This window comes from Fundulus heteroclitus, chromosome 11 (assembly GCF_011125445.2).
Source record: "Fundulus heteroclitus isolate FHET01 chromosome 11, MU-UCD_Fhet_4.1, whole genome shotgun sequence".
In the NCBI taxonomy this organism is placed as follows: Eukaryota; Metazoa; Chordata; class Actinopteri; order Cyprinodontiformes; family Fundulidae; genus Fundulus; species Fundulus heteroclitus.
In genome coordinates, this window is record NC_046371.1 from 24,296,537 (window position 1) to 24,311,338 (window position 14,802).

Sequence of the window (14,802 nt, forward strand, 5' to 3'; positions counted from 1 at the left end):
GTGTGTATATATATATATATATATATATATATATATATATATATATATATATATAAATATACATATATGTGTGTGTGTGTGTGTGTGTAGTATATGTGTGTGTGCGTGTTAACCTAATTAGCTCAGAACCGTGGATCATTAAAGCGTCCAAAGCTCCTTAACTCTGCCAAAAAGCCAGGGTTGCGTCTGCATGTAGACTTGCCAAAAACATTATTTTAAATGGGATCTTCAGGTGTTTTATTTATTTTTTAGGAGTCTGTGACGCAAAGATAATTTGATGTACTTTCTTCAGTTAAATCTATAAAAGCCGAATTTTAGTAACCAAAAGAGAAAACTTGTCAGATGATTGACTGAAGGATGACACATACTATGTCTCGTCTCCTGTGTCAATCCTTGTCGGCGGGTTGTACTATTCTTTTTATTTTATTTTTTTACAGACAGAATTTTCAGATACTGTTCATAGTTTTTTTTATTTAAGCCTCACTTTTTTATCTTCCATATTTTACTTTGCTTAAAGACACATTGCATCATATGTTGTCATAGTTAGGCACAGTGACTGGCGTGAAAACTACTAAAGGTCTAGTCAAAGTCTAAAGAAAAACTGAAAGACCTTCAAAAAAAAACAAACAAACCCGGAGAACTGTTAATCAGGACCATTATGAAAAGTTTCAATGTAAGCAAAGTATTTAGAAATGAACGCTTTTGTAGAGTACTGTATTAACACACTCATAGAGATATTGAATTAACACTGGTGGTCTCTTTTTCTCTGGCCTTGAAGTGGAGCCAGACGAGTGCGGCCTGAGCAGAAACATTTGTGGTCACGGAAAGTGTGAGAACAGCCCAAACGGCCGCATCTGTTACTGCTACCCAGGCTATCATCTGAACCTGCAGAGGAACATCTGTGAGGGTAAGAGACCCTGGGACAAAGTTAGTATGTCTTCCCTCGCTGTTCCTGGCACAAAAAGGAACGTTTTAGTTGCAGAAAACTTTCATTTTGGCCTTATTTTAGACAAGCCTGTCCACAAATGCACATCAAAACCAGCTTATTCTACCAACAGTTCATATTTCTCACTTACAATGCCATGGATTTTGACATTACGTAAATTGGTTGTATGATTTAAACACACAGACCCTCACTGCAGCTTTTACAAAGAGATTTCAAGTACAATAAATGCTTCGCTGGTAATAATATGACACATTTTAATGGCTGAAATTAATTTCTATGGTTATGTGTTTGAGAAGTGAAGAGATTAAAGCAGGCAGTAGATTGTTCTTAATCACCTAATAGTAAATATAATTAAACTCTCGCTGCTCGTTTTAGGGCCTGAGCACTGGCAGAGACATGCAGGCATGACTTTGGCCGTTTTAGTGCTGAGGCAGCTTAATGAGTCGTCTTGTACAGACCTGCTTATTATCTGTTTATTTGTGGTTTCATTTAAAGCTTTTAGGAATTAGATTGTGACTGATAGACACATCAGGTACATGCAAGTCAGTGCAGACCTGACTTAGCTTTTGCTTTTTCATTCTTGGCACAATTTATTTAGATCAGTATTAATGTGCACCTCATCAAACACATCGTTCATGCAAACGTTGCTCAGAGGAATATTTAACGGCGCAGTGCCTGTTACCTTTTCATAGTTTGTCATGTTACAACCACAAACGTTAATGTTTTTTTTTGGGGAGGGGGGGGTTAACGTGAGAAAACAACAATAGGCAGTGCATACATAATGTGAAGTGGAAGCAAAATGACATATCGTGTAAAGAAATTAAAATACATATTAAAAAAAAATACAGAAAAGTGTGGCGTGCGATTGCATCTAGTGCAGCCGACCGTTCACTGTTCAGTCCATCTAAGATAGTGGAAACCATGTGTAAAACCTACCAAGACAAGAGGACAAACTATCTTAACAGGCAGGCCGAACATTGTTCAGCAGCTGATAGGTAACCCTGGAGGAGCTGCAGACATTCACAGCTCAGGTGGAAAAAAATCTGTTGACAGAACAGCCATTGCATACGGTTTCCATTCGCCCTAAATACGTCCTCGCTAAAGGCCTCTCTTTCTTTCTCACCAATTCCCATTTTTGTAACTCTGTGGACATGTTTGTTCTTGTTTGTTTGTTTTCATAGCTCTGCGCTTCTAGCTAAGGTGTTAAATGTCCAGATTTTCTGAAAACCTTTGGTGGGCAAAGGTGGATCCGAGGCTTTGCACTTTACAAACCTAGCTTTTATAGAGGAGTGTCAAGAAACGTATGAAAGAAGAGAACCGCACAATCTGTGTAGTAAAAAAACTAACACTGCACATGGTGGTGGCAGCATCATGCTGTGGGGTCCTTTTTACTTCAGCAGGGAGGGAGAAGCTGGTCGGCATTAATGCAGGACTAAATACAGGGCAATCTTTGAAGGAAACCTTTTAGAAGCAGCCAAACACATCAGACTTGCGCAGAGGTTCACCTCCCAACAAGAGAATGACCCTAAACATACAGCCAGAGCCACAATTTAATAGTTTAGATTAAAACATATTTGTGTGTTAGAATGGCCTAGTGAAAGTCCAGGTCTAAACTAAGTTGGGAGACTTTAAATTTGCTACAAAGCATAGATTAAGAGGGGCTGAAGATAAGTTTCACATTTCTATGTGAAACACATAATTTTACTTCCACTTTACAATTCTGCACTATCGTGTGTTGGTCTATGACATTAAAAAGCCAATTAGCTTGTGCTCAATGATGCTTCACTCTCACCTTAAAGTTTGTGGGTCAGGGTTACGGAACAGGTTGAAGAAATACTAACAGATTTATACGGCACTGTAGGCCATAAAACTGCTCTGAACTTTTCGTCTTTTAACCCAAACCTGATTACGTTTCATGCTGGCTGCCCTTCCTCTTCTGCCGCAGACGATAACGAATGCGTCACGGAGCCGTGCGGCCACGGCAGAGGTCGCTGCGTCAACACCGAGGGAGCGTACAAGTGCCAGTGTAGCCCCGGCTTTAAACACATGGTGCAGCATGGGAGACTCAAGTGCATAGGTACGAGGTGTGAAAGAGTTTATGTGACCCCCCCCCCCCCTCCACCTTAGCTCTCAGATCCTACTGCAGCATTTGTGTTTTTCTACAGACGTAGACGAATGCCAGAAACCAGACATCTGTGGCGTTGGAGGCCACTGCGTCAACATGCTTGGTTCCTATAAATGTGACTGTAACAGCGGCTTTAGCAACAAGTCCCACCGATATCCAGCCTGTGAAGGTACGAACACACACGCGTTCACCGCGACACTATGGACGCCAGTGCAGAACATCTAAACTGGCTAGTAGTAGCTCGCCGTAATTCCCTCTGAAATAAAGCCATAAATCTGGTTTCCTTCCAGACATCAATGAGTGTTTGAATCCAGACGCTTGTCCTAACGAGCAGTGCGAGAACACGCCGGGCTCCTATGAGTGTGTGCCATGTTTGCCCGGTCACGAAGCCCGCGCTGGCGCCTGTTCCGGTGAGTCCGGCTTTGCTGCGTGGATTTATTTATTTTTTATGTCGTCTGCTCTACAGCCGTGCGAGAAGTGTAGTAAATGCAATTGTCAGGGTGAGGAGGTGGAGATAATGTAGAGACGGTGTAAATATTGCAGGTTTCTGTTGTTAAGGTACATCTGTGCTGTATTGATGAGGAGGATAAAAACTAAAATGCCATGTTTGTTCTTTGCTTGATGTCTGAACAGATATTAACGAGTGTCAGAAGCCTGGTATCTGTCCTAACGGGCGCTGTGAGAACCTCCCCGGTACTTACCGATGCCTTTGCAACGAGGGTTTCCTTCACTCGGTGGACAGCAAAAGCTGCAATGGTAAGTAATGCATTGAGGTAGTTTCGTCAGGACACTCCCCCCCCCCCCCCCCCCCGTTTTAGCTATTACACTGAAACAATTGTTGCTTTTTTTTAGACATTGACGAGTGTGCGGATGTCCGGCTTTGTGCCAACGGGATCTGCATCAACACAGACGGCTCCTTCAAGTGCCTGTGTTACACCGGATACCAACGCACACAGGAGGGGAGCCACTGTGAAGGTACAAAAAAAAAAAATCAACTGTATTTCAATCACATCTACTGGGCATGGGCCAGATGAGCTTCTCAGGCTGTGAGGATTTTATCAGGTTATTGTGGTATCTGTGAAAAAATAAAAAAAGATACAATGATAAATGGAATTTATCTAAAACATAAAAAAACAAACATTTTCTCCTTTTGCTACAAACATAACACAACATACAGTGCACAGTATATTCCTTAAAGGCTGGTTCACACGGCAGGATTTTAAGCCTGATTTTGGCCCCGATCCTCCACTGTGACCTGTCATTTTGAACATTGGAGCTGAGAGAAATAAACTGTGAAGTGATCCCAGAGGCTCCCTCTTAAGAACTTGTGCATATTTTCCAGCTTTGAGAAGCGGAGGTGAAGCGCTGGGAGCTCTCCACCAGCGAGTCACCCACTGACATTCGGGATGCCGATGGCTTTGGCTGTGCTGGCTCTCTTATTGGCTTGTGACATTCGATTCAGAATCATCAATCACAAAGCATCCCTATAATGTACCAGTGAAATTAAAACTTCAGCTCGTCCCAGACATTATGATTGCAGTCTAGATTTGCCAGCTAGGTGGAAGAGCACCGACTCTTAGAAAATAGACGGTTCATTCTGGCGAGCTTCAACGTCTTTAGATCTGAGTCTGTAGAGAAAACACGGTTATTAAGTTACAAAAACCCAGAATACTGGAGGTGACAGTGTCCATGACCTTAGAGGGGAGAAATGTCACATCTTATGACTCTACTACTCAGGACTCATAATAATGGTGTCAATAACTTCTAATTGTTATTTTAATTTTTCTACAAAAAATACAAAGAAAACAAGTTAAGTTTGTTTTCATACATATTTTAGTGCTTATTATGATGGATGTTACACCTTTTTGTTGTACTGCTCTTAACATACTACCACAATTACTATAACAAGAGGATATTCTATAATGAGGTAAATAAACTGATTAGATTGACTGGAAATATCTTCTACAGGCTTACGTTTTCTTTCTTTTAAGTGAGGAGTAGGTATAGCGGGAGTCCTTCAGCCAGTTGACCAGCAGTACACAGCAACAGGTGGGGAAGGGGCAGTGCTGCGTTACTCTATATAGCCAGAGGAAACTCTGCTCACCTTCACTTTACTCTGGCGTCTCATTGAAAAGACTTTAAACTGTCGAAATACAGTGATGAGAGATTTCTTAAATCATACGTTTATTAAAACCTTAATACCCAACAACAAACAATGGATAATCATAAATGCAAACTAGTGGAAAGCACAGAAAAGCTACATTTTAAAACAACAGAATGTTTTTTCTCCTATGACCCTAAAGAAGCCTAAAGCATAAGGAACCTTTGTTAACTGTCTGGATTACCTGTTGTAATCCATAGATTAAGTCTTCATGCTTTTTTTTTACAGTGTTTACTATCTGTTTTTTTTTTTTTTTTTACTGGTTTTGGTATCTATTTTTAAGAAGATGCTCAACTATTATGTACAAACAATATGTATGTGCTTTCCTGAACACAAATTTCTTGTAAAAAAAATGTATTAAAGAAATAACATCCAAACAATCGTGAAATTTTTTTACCTGCTCTACAACATATGATCATTTTAAATAAACAGATAAGACTATCTGTATTCAGCCAAGTTTAATTAATTAATCACCGTCAGATTTTAATGCACCAAAGACTGCATTTGAGTTAAAGTCGTTGGATAGATATTCTATTTACTATGAAATTAAAGAGTATGTGTGGTTGTTAAAAGGCAATTTTTTGTGTTGGATCTAACATTCAATTGTAAGATTTTAACTTGTCTGGAATAATTTTGCCCTAATTACAAATAAAAAGTTTCCATCTGCCCTAGTTTGTGCTTCAGTCTTATCTCTCTGAAATGAAAAACAAAAGTTCTTAAGGTCCAATCTTCCCACTGGATTGGGTTCAGAGATACATTTGTCATGAACTGGCTTCTCATTCCAATTTTAAAAAATATCCTCTGCTGCCTTCCAGACATTAACGAGTGCGAGAGGCCGTCGAGCTGTCTGAGGGGCCGATGTATCAACAACATGGGGTCATACAACTGCGAGTGCCAGAAGGGTTACAAACTGGTCGGAGGCAGGGAATGCCAAGGTCAGTCTTTGGATTCCTTGTTTTCTACTCATTAAGGAGATGATGACAGACTGACAGAAATTTACTTTTGAGCTTTTAAATGTAAAGATCATTTTTAATTGGTACATTGTTCCTGCACATCTCTAGCAAGTAGCGCCACAGCTTGTTCTGCAACTTGTGTGATTTCCCTTGCAGACATAGACGAGTGTGCTGCAGACAGGAATCTCTGCCAGCCCTATGGCTCATGTGAGAACAGACTTGGCTCCTATGTGTGCGTCTGCAATCACGGCTACGTCCTCTCGGAGGACAGCCACAGCTGCGAAGGTGGGTCCGCTCTCATTTCTTTTCCTCGCGTCTACAGGACAGCCACGTTCATCCAACGGGCTGAACTCTGAATCCCAGTCGCTCAAACAGCTTCCACCAAATCTGAAATGCTGAATCTCAAATGATTTATTTTTTTCAGCGGCATTTTTATGGTTATCCAATGAGGATCTAAAAGCATTAGGAGGAGGACTGTCCAGCTGAAGTCAAAAGGAAGTCATCTGTTTTCAACCCTTGTGTTGCTTTCGCTTGCAGCGGTTCGAATGCTGACCAATGAGAAGAAGGAGTGTTACCTGAACCTCGATGACACGGTGTTCTGTGACAGCGTCCTGGCCATTAACGTCACCAAACAGGAGTGCTGCTGCTCCATTGGGGTGGGATGGGGAGATCACTGTGAGATCCATCCCTGCCCTGTCTCCCACTCAGGTACCACTGCACGCCACGGAAGAAACTAATACAAAATGGACATTTTGCTTTTATTAGCTGCGTATCTATACACGTCTATTAAAGGTTTTGCTTTTAAAACTCTTTTCTCCCTAATGTAGCCGAGTTCCACTTCCTCTGTCCACACGGACAAGGTTTCTACAGTGAGCAGAGACTCCAGTACAGCCTGCCTGCCTACCACGGTTCGTTCTGTTTAACTTCACTTATTTGGCAAGAAGTAAATATGGTTTGTTGGTGTCTGGAAAACGAGCCGTTTCAGAAATCCTCCCGATTATTACATCACAATCGGCGGCACTGCTCCTCGCCTAGCAACCCAAGCAGAGCTCCGCCCACTTCATCAGCTGGTTTTACCGCTGTATGCGCTGTACAATGGCTGTTCCACATGAATATGATTTGTCATTTAGCTCAAGCTGAAACTAACAAAAGGCTAGTGATAGCCTTGTGTCCATTTATAAACGTTTATAAACGTGCTAGTTGTGTAGGAGGCTTCGCTTTTTCAGCTTCTGGGTCTGTCTCAGGGTCGAAGATGTACGGCTGTACCATTGTGCCACTATTTGCCCTTTTTATGTGCATAAAATGCAAATATAAACATTGAGTTGGGGGGGGGGGCGAGGCAAGCTACAGCTTGTTTGCATAAAAGTGACAGAGCCGTAAAAAAAAGTTAATAGGGGGTTTTCAGCTGACGTCACGCTCACGTGACTACTCAGCGCGTCCGCCATATTGGGTGGCAGTCGTTTCGCACCGTTGACCTGCATTGTATGACGCCTTAGGCAGTATTGGAAGTGAACAATGGGGAAAACGTGTTTAATGGTTGGTTGCACGGCCCGTGGAGGTGGAGATCAACGCTCTTTCTATCGCCTACCAGCCGTAATAGTGAATCAGTGTGAAAAAAAAAAAAAAAACAGCTGTCTGAACAACGCCGTCACCTATGGCTGACACGGATATCCAGGTCCGATTTGGACGGTGTTAAGCTGGGATACGCCAGAGTCTGCGGTGCTCACTTTGTCACAGGTAATTAACTGTTAAGTATTTAAAACATATAAGAAGAATATATTAATAATAGGGCTTGGGCGTTATGACTTATTACTTTCCGCGGCTGCCGTGTTGACTGCCTCCACCGCCTCTACTGCCTATTACTACCGCATACTGTACTCCCTCTCTCAGCCGTGTTTTAATTTGATTAATTTCACCTTAACTTGATTTCAACCATGGTAAACCGTTGCTGTATTGTGGGCTGTAACAGCGCAACACATGATCGCCATGGGAAAAACATAGAAACAGATACACCGCTTTCCTGCCTGGAGGCGCAACCACGGAGAACAACTGTTAGCGATAACAAAGAGTCGTCGGCTCGCTTGGATCGCGGCTGTAAGTCGACCGAACATAACTTTCCACAGTATCCCGATGTCAATGAGAGTGTGTTCCAAACGTTTGAAACACATAGCAGCTAGTTAAAAGTACATTACATGCGCGAGTGGTTGTTAGCACTGGCGGTTAGCATGTGCTAACCCGTCTGAGCGCAGCTTACCTTTGAACGAGTTACAGAGATAAAGAGATCGTCGGCTCGCTTGGATCGCGGCTGTAAGACCGAACATAACTTTCCACAGTATCCCGATGTCAATGAGAGTGTGTTCTAAACGTTTGAAACACATAGCAGCAAGTTAAAAGTACATTACATGCGCGAGTGGTTGTTAGCACTGGCGGTTAGCAGCTACTAAACTAGCATGTGCCCGCCCGTCTGAGCGCAGCTTACCTTTGAACGAGTTGCTGTGTTCCCACTGTTTGCTGGCTTTATGATCTGCAGCTCCTACCGGCGCCAATACGGTAAATACAACTTAATTTTGCACTGGTCATTGTTCTGCTTAAATAATTAAAGCCGCGAGCGGCGTCGATCGGCCTTGCAGCCAAGCGCCTTCGCGCACCGCCCGCCAGCGGCGGGCGGTGCAACACATTTGCGTCGGATTGTTTACATTTTTACCATCTTATTAAAACTCACCCGTCCACGTATGATGGCGATTTCCTTGATGTACATAACCAGATGTGAACTGGTTGTGAGCCTCTAGATCCTTGTAAGCTCTCATTTCCTCAAGAGTGTGCAGAGGGTTTTCACTGAACACCAGGTAATGCACTATGTCGCCGTGCTCTACATTTGGCCAATCATCTGGATTACGGCTAAACAAGGCACCGTGGAGGGCATACGGGTCCATATGGTCGATCACGGAACATTTCCTCAGATATACGTCCTTATCTGGTCGCTCTAGCGTGCTGGCGTACTTATCCATTCGCGATACGATAATACGTGTAAGACAACTAGAGATAAGGAAGTGTGCCACCCAATATGGCGGACCGGAAGTTGGCCAGTGACGTCAGTGAAAACACCCTATTCTGAAAAGAGCACAAAATAAATTAAACTGGAGAGGTGGAATCTCATTTTCTCCGAATGAACAGATGCTTAAACAGAAGAACAGCATCGAAAATTGTTTTTTTTTAGCCTTCCTTCTAAGAACAGTCAGTTATTTATATAAAAAGCAGGGACACTATTACTATTTTGAAGCAAAGACAAAATTATAGCGGCTCCCGTTTTAAAATGTCTTTTATCATGTGTTAAATATAAACACAACAAGGCTAGTTTTACAAAAACAGCAGTCTGTGTGTATATATTCCAAATAAGGTAGATTCTTGATTGGCATTCCCACAAAACTAATCTTTTCCAAATCCAGCATATCCCTTGACAGAGACAAATGTCTGCTTTACAAGGATAAAGCAGGTATTTTATTGCTATCTGTTTAGCCTTCCTGTTATCGGCTAAAGGTTTGCTTTCTCCTGCTTTTTCGCTGCCGGGATGATCTGCAGGCATGTTTCAACAGGTAGAAAGACGTTTTACGTCTCAATGCTTCTGATTTTATTCACAAAAACGTAATTATGCTATAATATATCTATAATATGTGAGTCTTCATCCCTATATAAGAGCTGGCGGCATAGTATGGAACATTTTATGATAGGGGAAAATTCTAGCTTTTTTTTATCACCCATCAGGGCCAATCAAGCCGAAAGTCTGATGATCCCGGTCAACAGCTAGCTTCATTCATTCCCTATTCTACTCTAATGATCTATCTGAAGGATGTCTTTACTGCAAGCACATCAAATCTTTCTCTGAAAGGCAATATTTTGTTTGCTCTCCGTAGATATCGATGAGTGCACTCTATTTGCCGAAGAAATCTGCAAAAGGGGGCGTTGTGAAAACACGCTGCGAGGTTACGAGTGCTACTGCCAACAAGGCTTTTACTACGACAGCAACCTTCTTGAGTGCATTGGTAAGTGTGGCCGCATGCAGCACGAAGTAGTGAAAAATTGGAAGGTTCGTTTTTTTAGATGCATGCGAGGTTTTCTACGGGAACTCATGTGTGCACGTTTCCTCTCAGACGTGAACGAATGCCACGACGAGTCTCTTTGCACTAACGGTCGGTGTGTCAACACTGACGGGGGCTTTTATTGCATCTGTGACCGGCCCTGGGTCCCCGACTCCAGCAGGAAGAAGTGTGTGATGCCAACAGTAGTAGGCAAGTAAGCTTTTCTTTCCCATGGTTTAAACCGCCTGTTTATCCAGCTGCTTTTGGGAGGATCTTAAACTCGGCTGCTTTTGTTGTGCAGATGTTGACGAGTGTGAAAACCCGGCGAACTGTAAGAACGGCTTCTGTGTGAACACGGTGGGTTCGTACTACTGTGTTTGCTCTCCACCCTGGACCCTTGCCGTGGACCGAAACAGCTGTGTTACTCTCGAGGAGCAAGCTGGTGAGTTCTCATTTGTGTTGACTGTCATCCTGTCTTTGAAAACTGTCAAATTTCCAGTTTAAAACACACAGCAGACTGTTCACAAAAGATGTGTGTTTTAACAATCTATGCACTATGATACAGAAAATTATTACTAGTTAAATGAAATGTATTCATTCAATTATTCCAATCTCCTGTTTTGCTGAGGCTTAGACCTGCCTGTCAATACTGATTTTAGCCTATTCTGATTTATTTCTATGTCAATTCAGTTTATTTATAAAGCGGCAATTCACCATATGTCATCTCAAGGCACTTTACAATGAAGAGTCAATTCAAACCAATCATACAGACATATTCCAAGTCAATTAGATACATCCTAAATTGATCATGGTTATAAAACAATGCAGTGAAGCTTAGTTTATCATTCAAATTGGTTAGGAGCTATGATATAAATTTGAAATGCATGTAGTTGTCTTGGAATCTGTTGATATGATTGGATTAATTTACTTTTTCCTTTGAGATTACATATGTTATGAATTGGCACTATATAAATAAATTGAACTGAAATAATAAAACACAAACATCATTCAAAATATTTTTCTAGCCTTGCAGTTATGATGCAGAGTTTCATTGCTGTTTTAAAATATTTCAAATTGTCTTCAGCATCCTGTATAGAATCATCCTTTATTTGCCCTTTGTGGGAAAATTTTGGCAATTAGCCCCGTTACCATTACTAAAACAGCAGTTTATGTGTTTATATTCTACAGAATATAGAACATTACGCTTAATCTGTACTTTCCAAAGTAGTCAAACGTTTTTAAATTCAGCATGTTCCATGAAAGACAGAGATTCAAAGTTGAAAAGGAAAAGAAAAGTTGAGCGAACTTGTTGTATTCTGTTCAGCCCTCCAGTAAAAAGCCTTGCTCTCTCTCGCTATCCTACAGCCTAAATTAACCACAGATTTGTCTCGGATGTGTTTTTTTTTTTTTTATTTACATCCCTGTGCCTATTCTGACTTCTTATTTGAATATGTTACTACTGTGAAATTAGCCAACTTTGAGTCTTTTTGACTCAAAATATATAGTGTTATTGTTAGCCCTGGCCCATGACTCATAGTCGAATAAATACAAGATTTTTGTGTTTCTAGCGAGCCAGTCACCTTCCTGGGCTGTTCAAGCCACAAATAAGATGACCCCGGTCATTGGCCAGTTTCTCACTGTATTTTTAAATAGAACACGAAGCATAAAAATATTCGCATATCTCAGAAGACTTTTTGCTTCTGGTCTCATCCTGGTAATTCACAGTGGCCATCAAGCAAGTTACAAGCCTGCATTGTGCTGTTTGTCTGACCAATGGAAATGTTAACACTCCTAGTTTGTCACAGATATTTATTTCCAAACAATGTTATTATATATAGAAGGGGACTCAAATTCCAGTCCCTGTGGGGGACCGGACTTTTAGATGTGTGCCTGGTCCAAACCACCTGAATCGAATGTCTGAATTACCTCCTCAGTATGCAGTCAGGCTCTCCAGAGTTCTGTTGATGAGCTGATTATTTGACTCAAGTTGAAGCACGGATACATATAAAAGTTGGGGGACACTGAGGACTGGAGCTTGACATCCCTGAAATAGAGGAACCATGCCACTCCTTAGATGGCCGAGAATGATCATTTTTGTTTACGTGTGAAAAGTTGGTTTTCTGGAGGCTGTCCAATTTGCCTCTTCAAGATTTTGCAGTTTTGGTCATTTCAACCTATCCTGTTTGTTGTTCCATCTGTCACGAGATGTCTGAGGACAACCGTTTTTGAATTTGTACTCGTCTTGAGAGCTGGTGATTAAAAGTAATTTCATGTAATCTATTCATAGTGTATTCCAAAGAAATGATGGTTATGTGAACCCCAGTAAATCAGCTAGCAAGAAGTTATTCAGAATTGTTTTGGTTTGAACAGGAGTAATATCCGTTGTCACGGCCAAGAGTCAGTGTCTCTTAATGAAGATCTCAATGATAATATGTTGAAATTAGGTGTAATAAAAACTTTGTAAAATATTCAGAAAAATGAATATTGATGAGATTCTTCATCCCAACAACACGCCTCGTTGCATGCTAGGGTTGGTGCTGTAGTGTTGGTTTGGTAGAAAGCAGTAAACCAGCAGGCAGGGAGCAGTAGCAAGACCTGACATGCAGAATGATGCAGGAAGTTTCCAGCTTAAACAGAGCGGCCAAATTAGTGAGGTGTATGCATGATAAGTGTGTCCTGTGTAGAACGCCACGTGTGTAGCAGCAGCACAGCTCGAGTTGACTGCCTGAACTAGCGAGCAGACATCACCTGAGAAGTGAGACTTGGGGATTTGTAAAACCGCCATGATTTATTCCAATACGAAAGAGGACAAAACAAGCTGTAGGGATGCATAGTTAAATTACATGGGTATGAAATAGTTTGGTTTCTGGGGGCAAAACTGTGGGGTACAAAATGGGTTTACAATACAAATTTGTAAAACGTAAATAGACCTACTGTCTCCTGATAATCTTGATTAAAGAAATGGTATAAAAGAACACCAAAACTGTACGAACAATAGAATGGGAATTGTTCAGGGTATTTTTTCATCTGTGAACTTTTAGAGTGATCTTAATAACAGGAAACCAGTCTATAATTAAAGAAAATTTAAATAAATTTGTGCATTCGGCTAATGTGAAGTGAAAGGGATTTTCCTTATGGGTAAAAAAAACTTAACAGTTTGCCCATAATTTGTTGCTGTTGATCAAAGGACCCAGTATGTTTTTAATAATGAAGAAAAAATATATCTGCCATTTTATTTTAATTATTAAAATGTACATATCAAATGTATCAGATTATCAATGACTGAGGTTTGCATTTCAAGAAATTGGAGGTGGATCAAGTACGTAAATTCTTTTTCATACGTTTCTATCAGACGTAAGGGCCTCTAAATTAAAAGAACGACGAGAGAAATTGAAGCAGTTTTAGACGGCAGTATAAGTAAACAGGTGAAGAACCTGAGTACAACAGGAGCTAGACTAAGCTTGCCAACAAGCTTGAATTTTAGCGGTAACAAACACGAGAATCCACTTGTCATAATCCATCATTTCTCTTTTGAAAGAAGAACAGCAAGAAGCACCTAACTTCTGGTTTCTCGTGGCGCCTGCTCCTTACTACATTTTCATGTCATACCGTTATTGGCTAAAAACAACCTTCGGTAGGCGGGCACCAGGTGTCGCTTTGCCCAATCAGCTCGGAAAGTTCAGCTGAACGTCCCTCCTTTTCCTGAACGGATTCGATGGGAGCAGTCCCAGAATGAAAATGTGCAGAACGCAGAGTGCTACTCATTATCCATCTGGTTTGCCAGGTTAGAGCTAGACTTCACTAACCTGGAAACATTCCTGATGGTCTGAAGCCAGGGCTGCTTAAAAACCCATTCCAAACATTGTGTCCAAGCAGTCCTTTGACATTGCACACACTGACATTGCGGTAATTGCATTTTATAATCTTGTGCAGATCTGCTCTGAATATACTACTAAAAATTATATATGAGATCTGATTTAAAGTAAGACTGATACTGTGTTTAACAGAGTTGTGACAGGTGTGGCCTGTTATATACTCAATATAAAGCAATATCGTTGCAATGCAGTCAACTAACAGGGCAACAACTAAGTCGATACCCTCAGAACCCATAGTATATATCATAGTATAGTATGTCCTTGTGTCAAAGCTGTAGTCACAGGAGTTGAATCCGAATCCAGACAGGCGGAGAGGAACAGCTTGATAAATAAAAGGCTTTAATAACATTAGAACAAAAGGAACATTCAGACATGAGATGGACGAAGCAAAAAACTCTGGCAGAAAAACCCAAACATGCTCTTACTGCTCTTTCAAAATCCTCATTATGGTTGTTTTCTCCAATTTGTTTGAAAGGATAGGTGTATATTTGGGTGATTTATAGCTTCACTGCTGGAAAACAGCAATTAAAGTTCTTTCTTTCTTCGCTATTGGGGTTCTTTGTTTACCGAAGAAAGTGCTGTTTGTAGTCAGGTTTGTAAAACTGGAACCTTTGGCCAAGTTGTGCTGTTTTGAACTTTAAATTAAGCCACTTTTATAGTTTTAGG

The 14,802-nt window shown here is 41.1% G+C and overlaps 1 protein-coding gene across 4 annotated transcripts in view; it reads left to right on the top strand.

The window, feature by feature from the left end:
- The window catches only part of ltbp3 (latent transforming growth factor beta binding protein 3), a 64,594-nt gene that overhangs the window by 39,646 nt on the left and 10,146 nt on the right, over window positions 1–14,802 (top strand). For 3 of the 4 annotated variants that reach the window (XM_012867129.3, XM_012867132.3, XM_036143203.1), the window contains exons 12-24: window positions 779–907; window positions 2,892–3,023; window positions 3,112–3,240; window positions 3,362–3,481; window positions 3,705–3,827; window positions 3,924–4,046; window positions 6,048–6,167; window positions 6,342–6,470; window positions 6,723–6,893; window positions 7,013–7,093; window positions 10,097–10,225; window positions 10,334–10,471; window positions 10,563–10,703. In XM_012867129.3, coding sequence (XP_012722583.2) covers window positions 779–907; window positions 2,892–3,023; window positions 3,112–3,240; window positions 3,362–3,481; window positions 3,705–3,827; window positions 3,924–4,046; window positions 6,048–6,167; window positions 6,342–6,470; window positions 6,723–6,893; window positions 7,013–7,093; window positions 10,097–10,225; window positions 10,334–10,471; window positions 10,563–10,703 — 1,665 coding nt within the window. The remainder of the gene's footprint in view (window positions 1–778; window positions 908–2,891; window positions 3,024–3,111; window positions 3,241–3,361; window positions 3,482–3,704; window positions 3,828–3,923; window positions 4,047–6,047; window positions 6,168–6,341; window positions 6,471–6,722; window positions 6,894–7,012; window positions 7,094–10,096; window positions 10,226–10,333; window positions 10,472–10,562; window positions 10,704–14,802) is intronic. The other variant, XM_012867131.3, reaches the window with a different exon arrangement.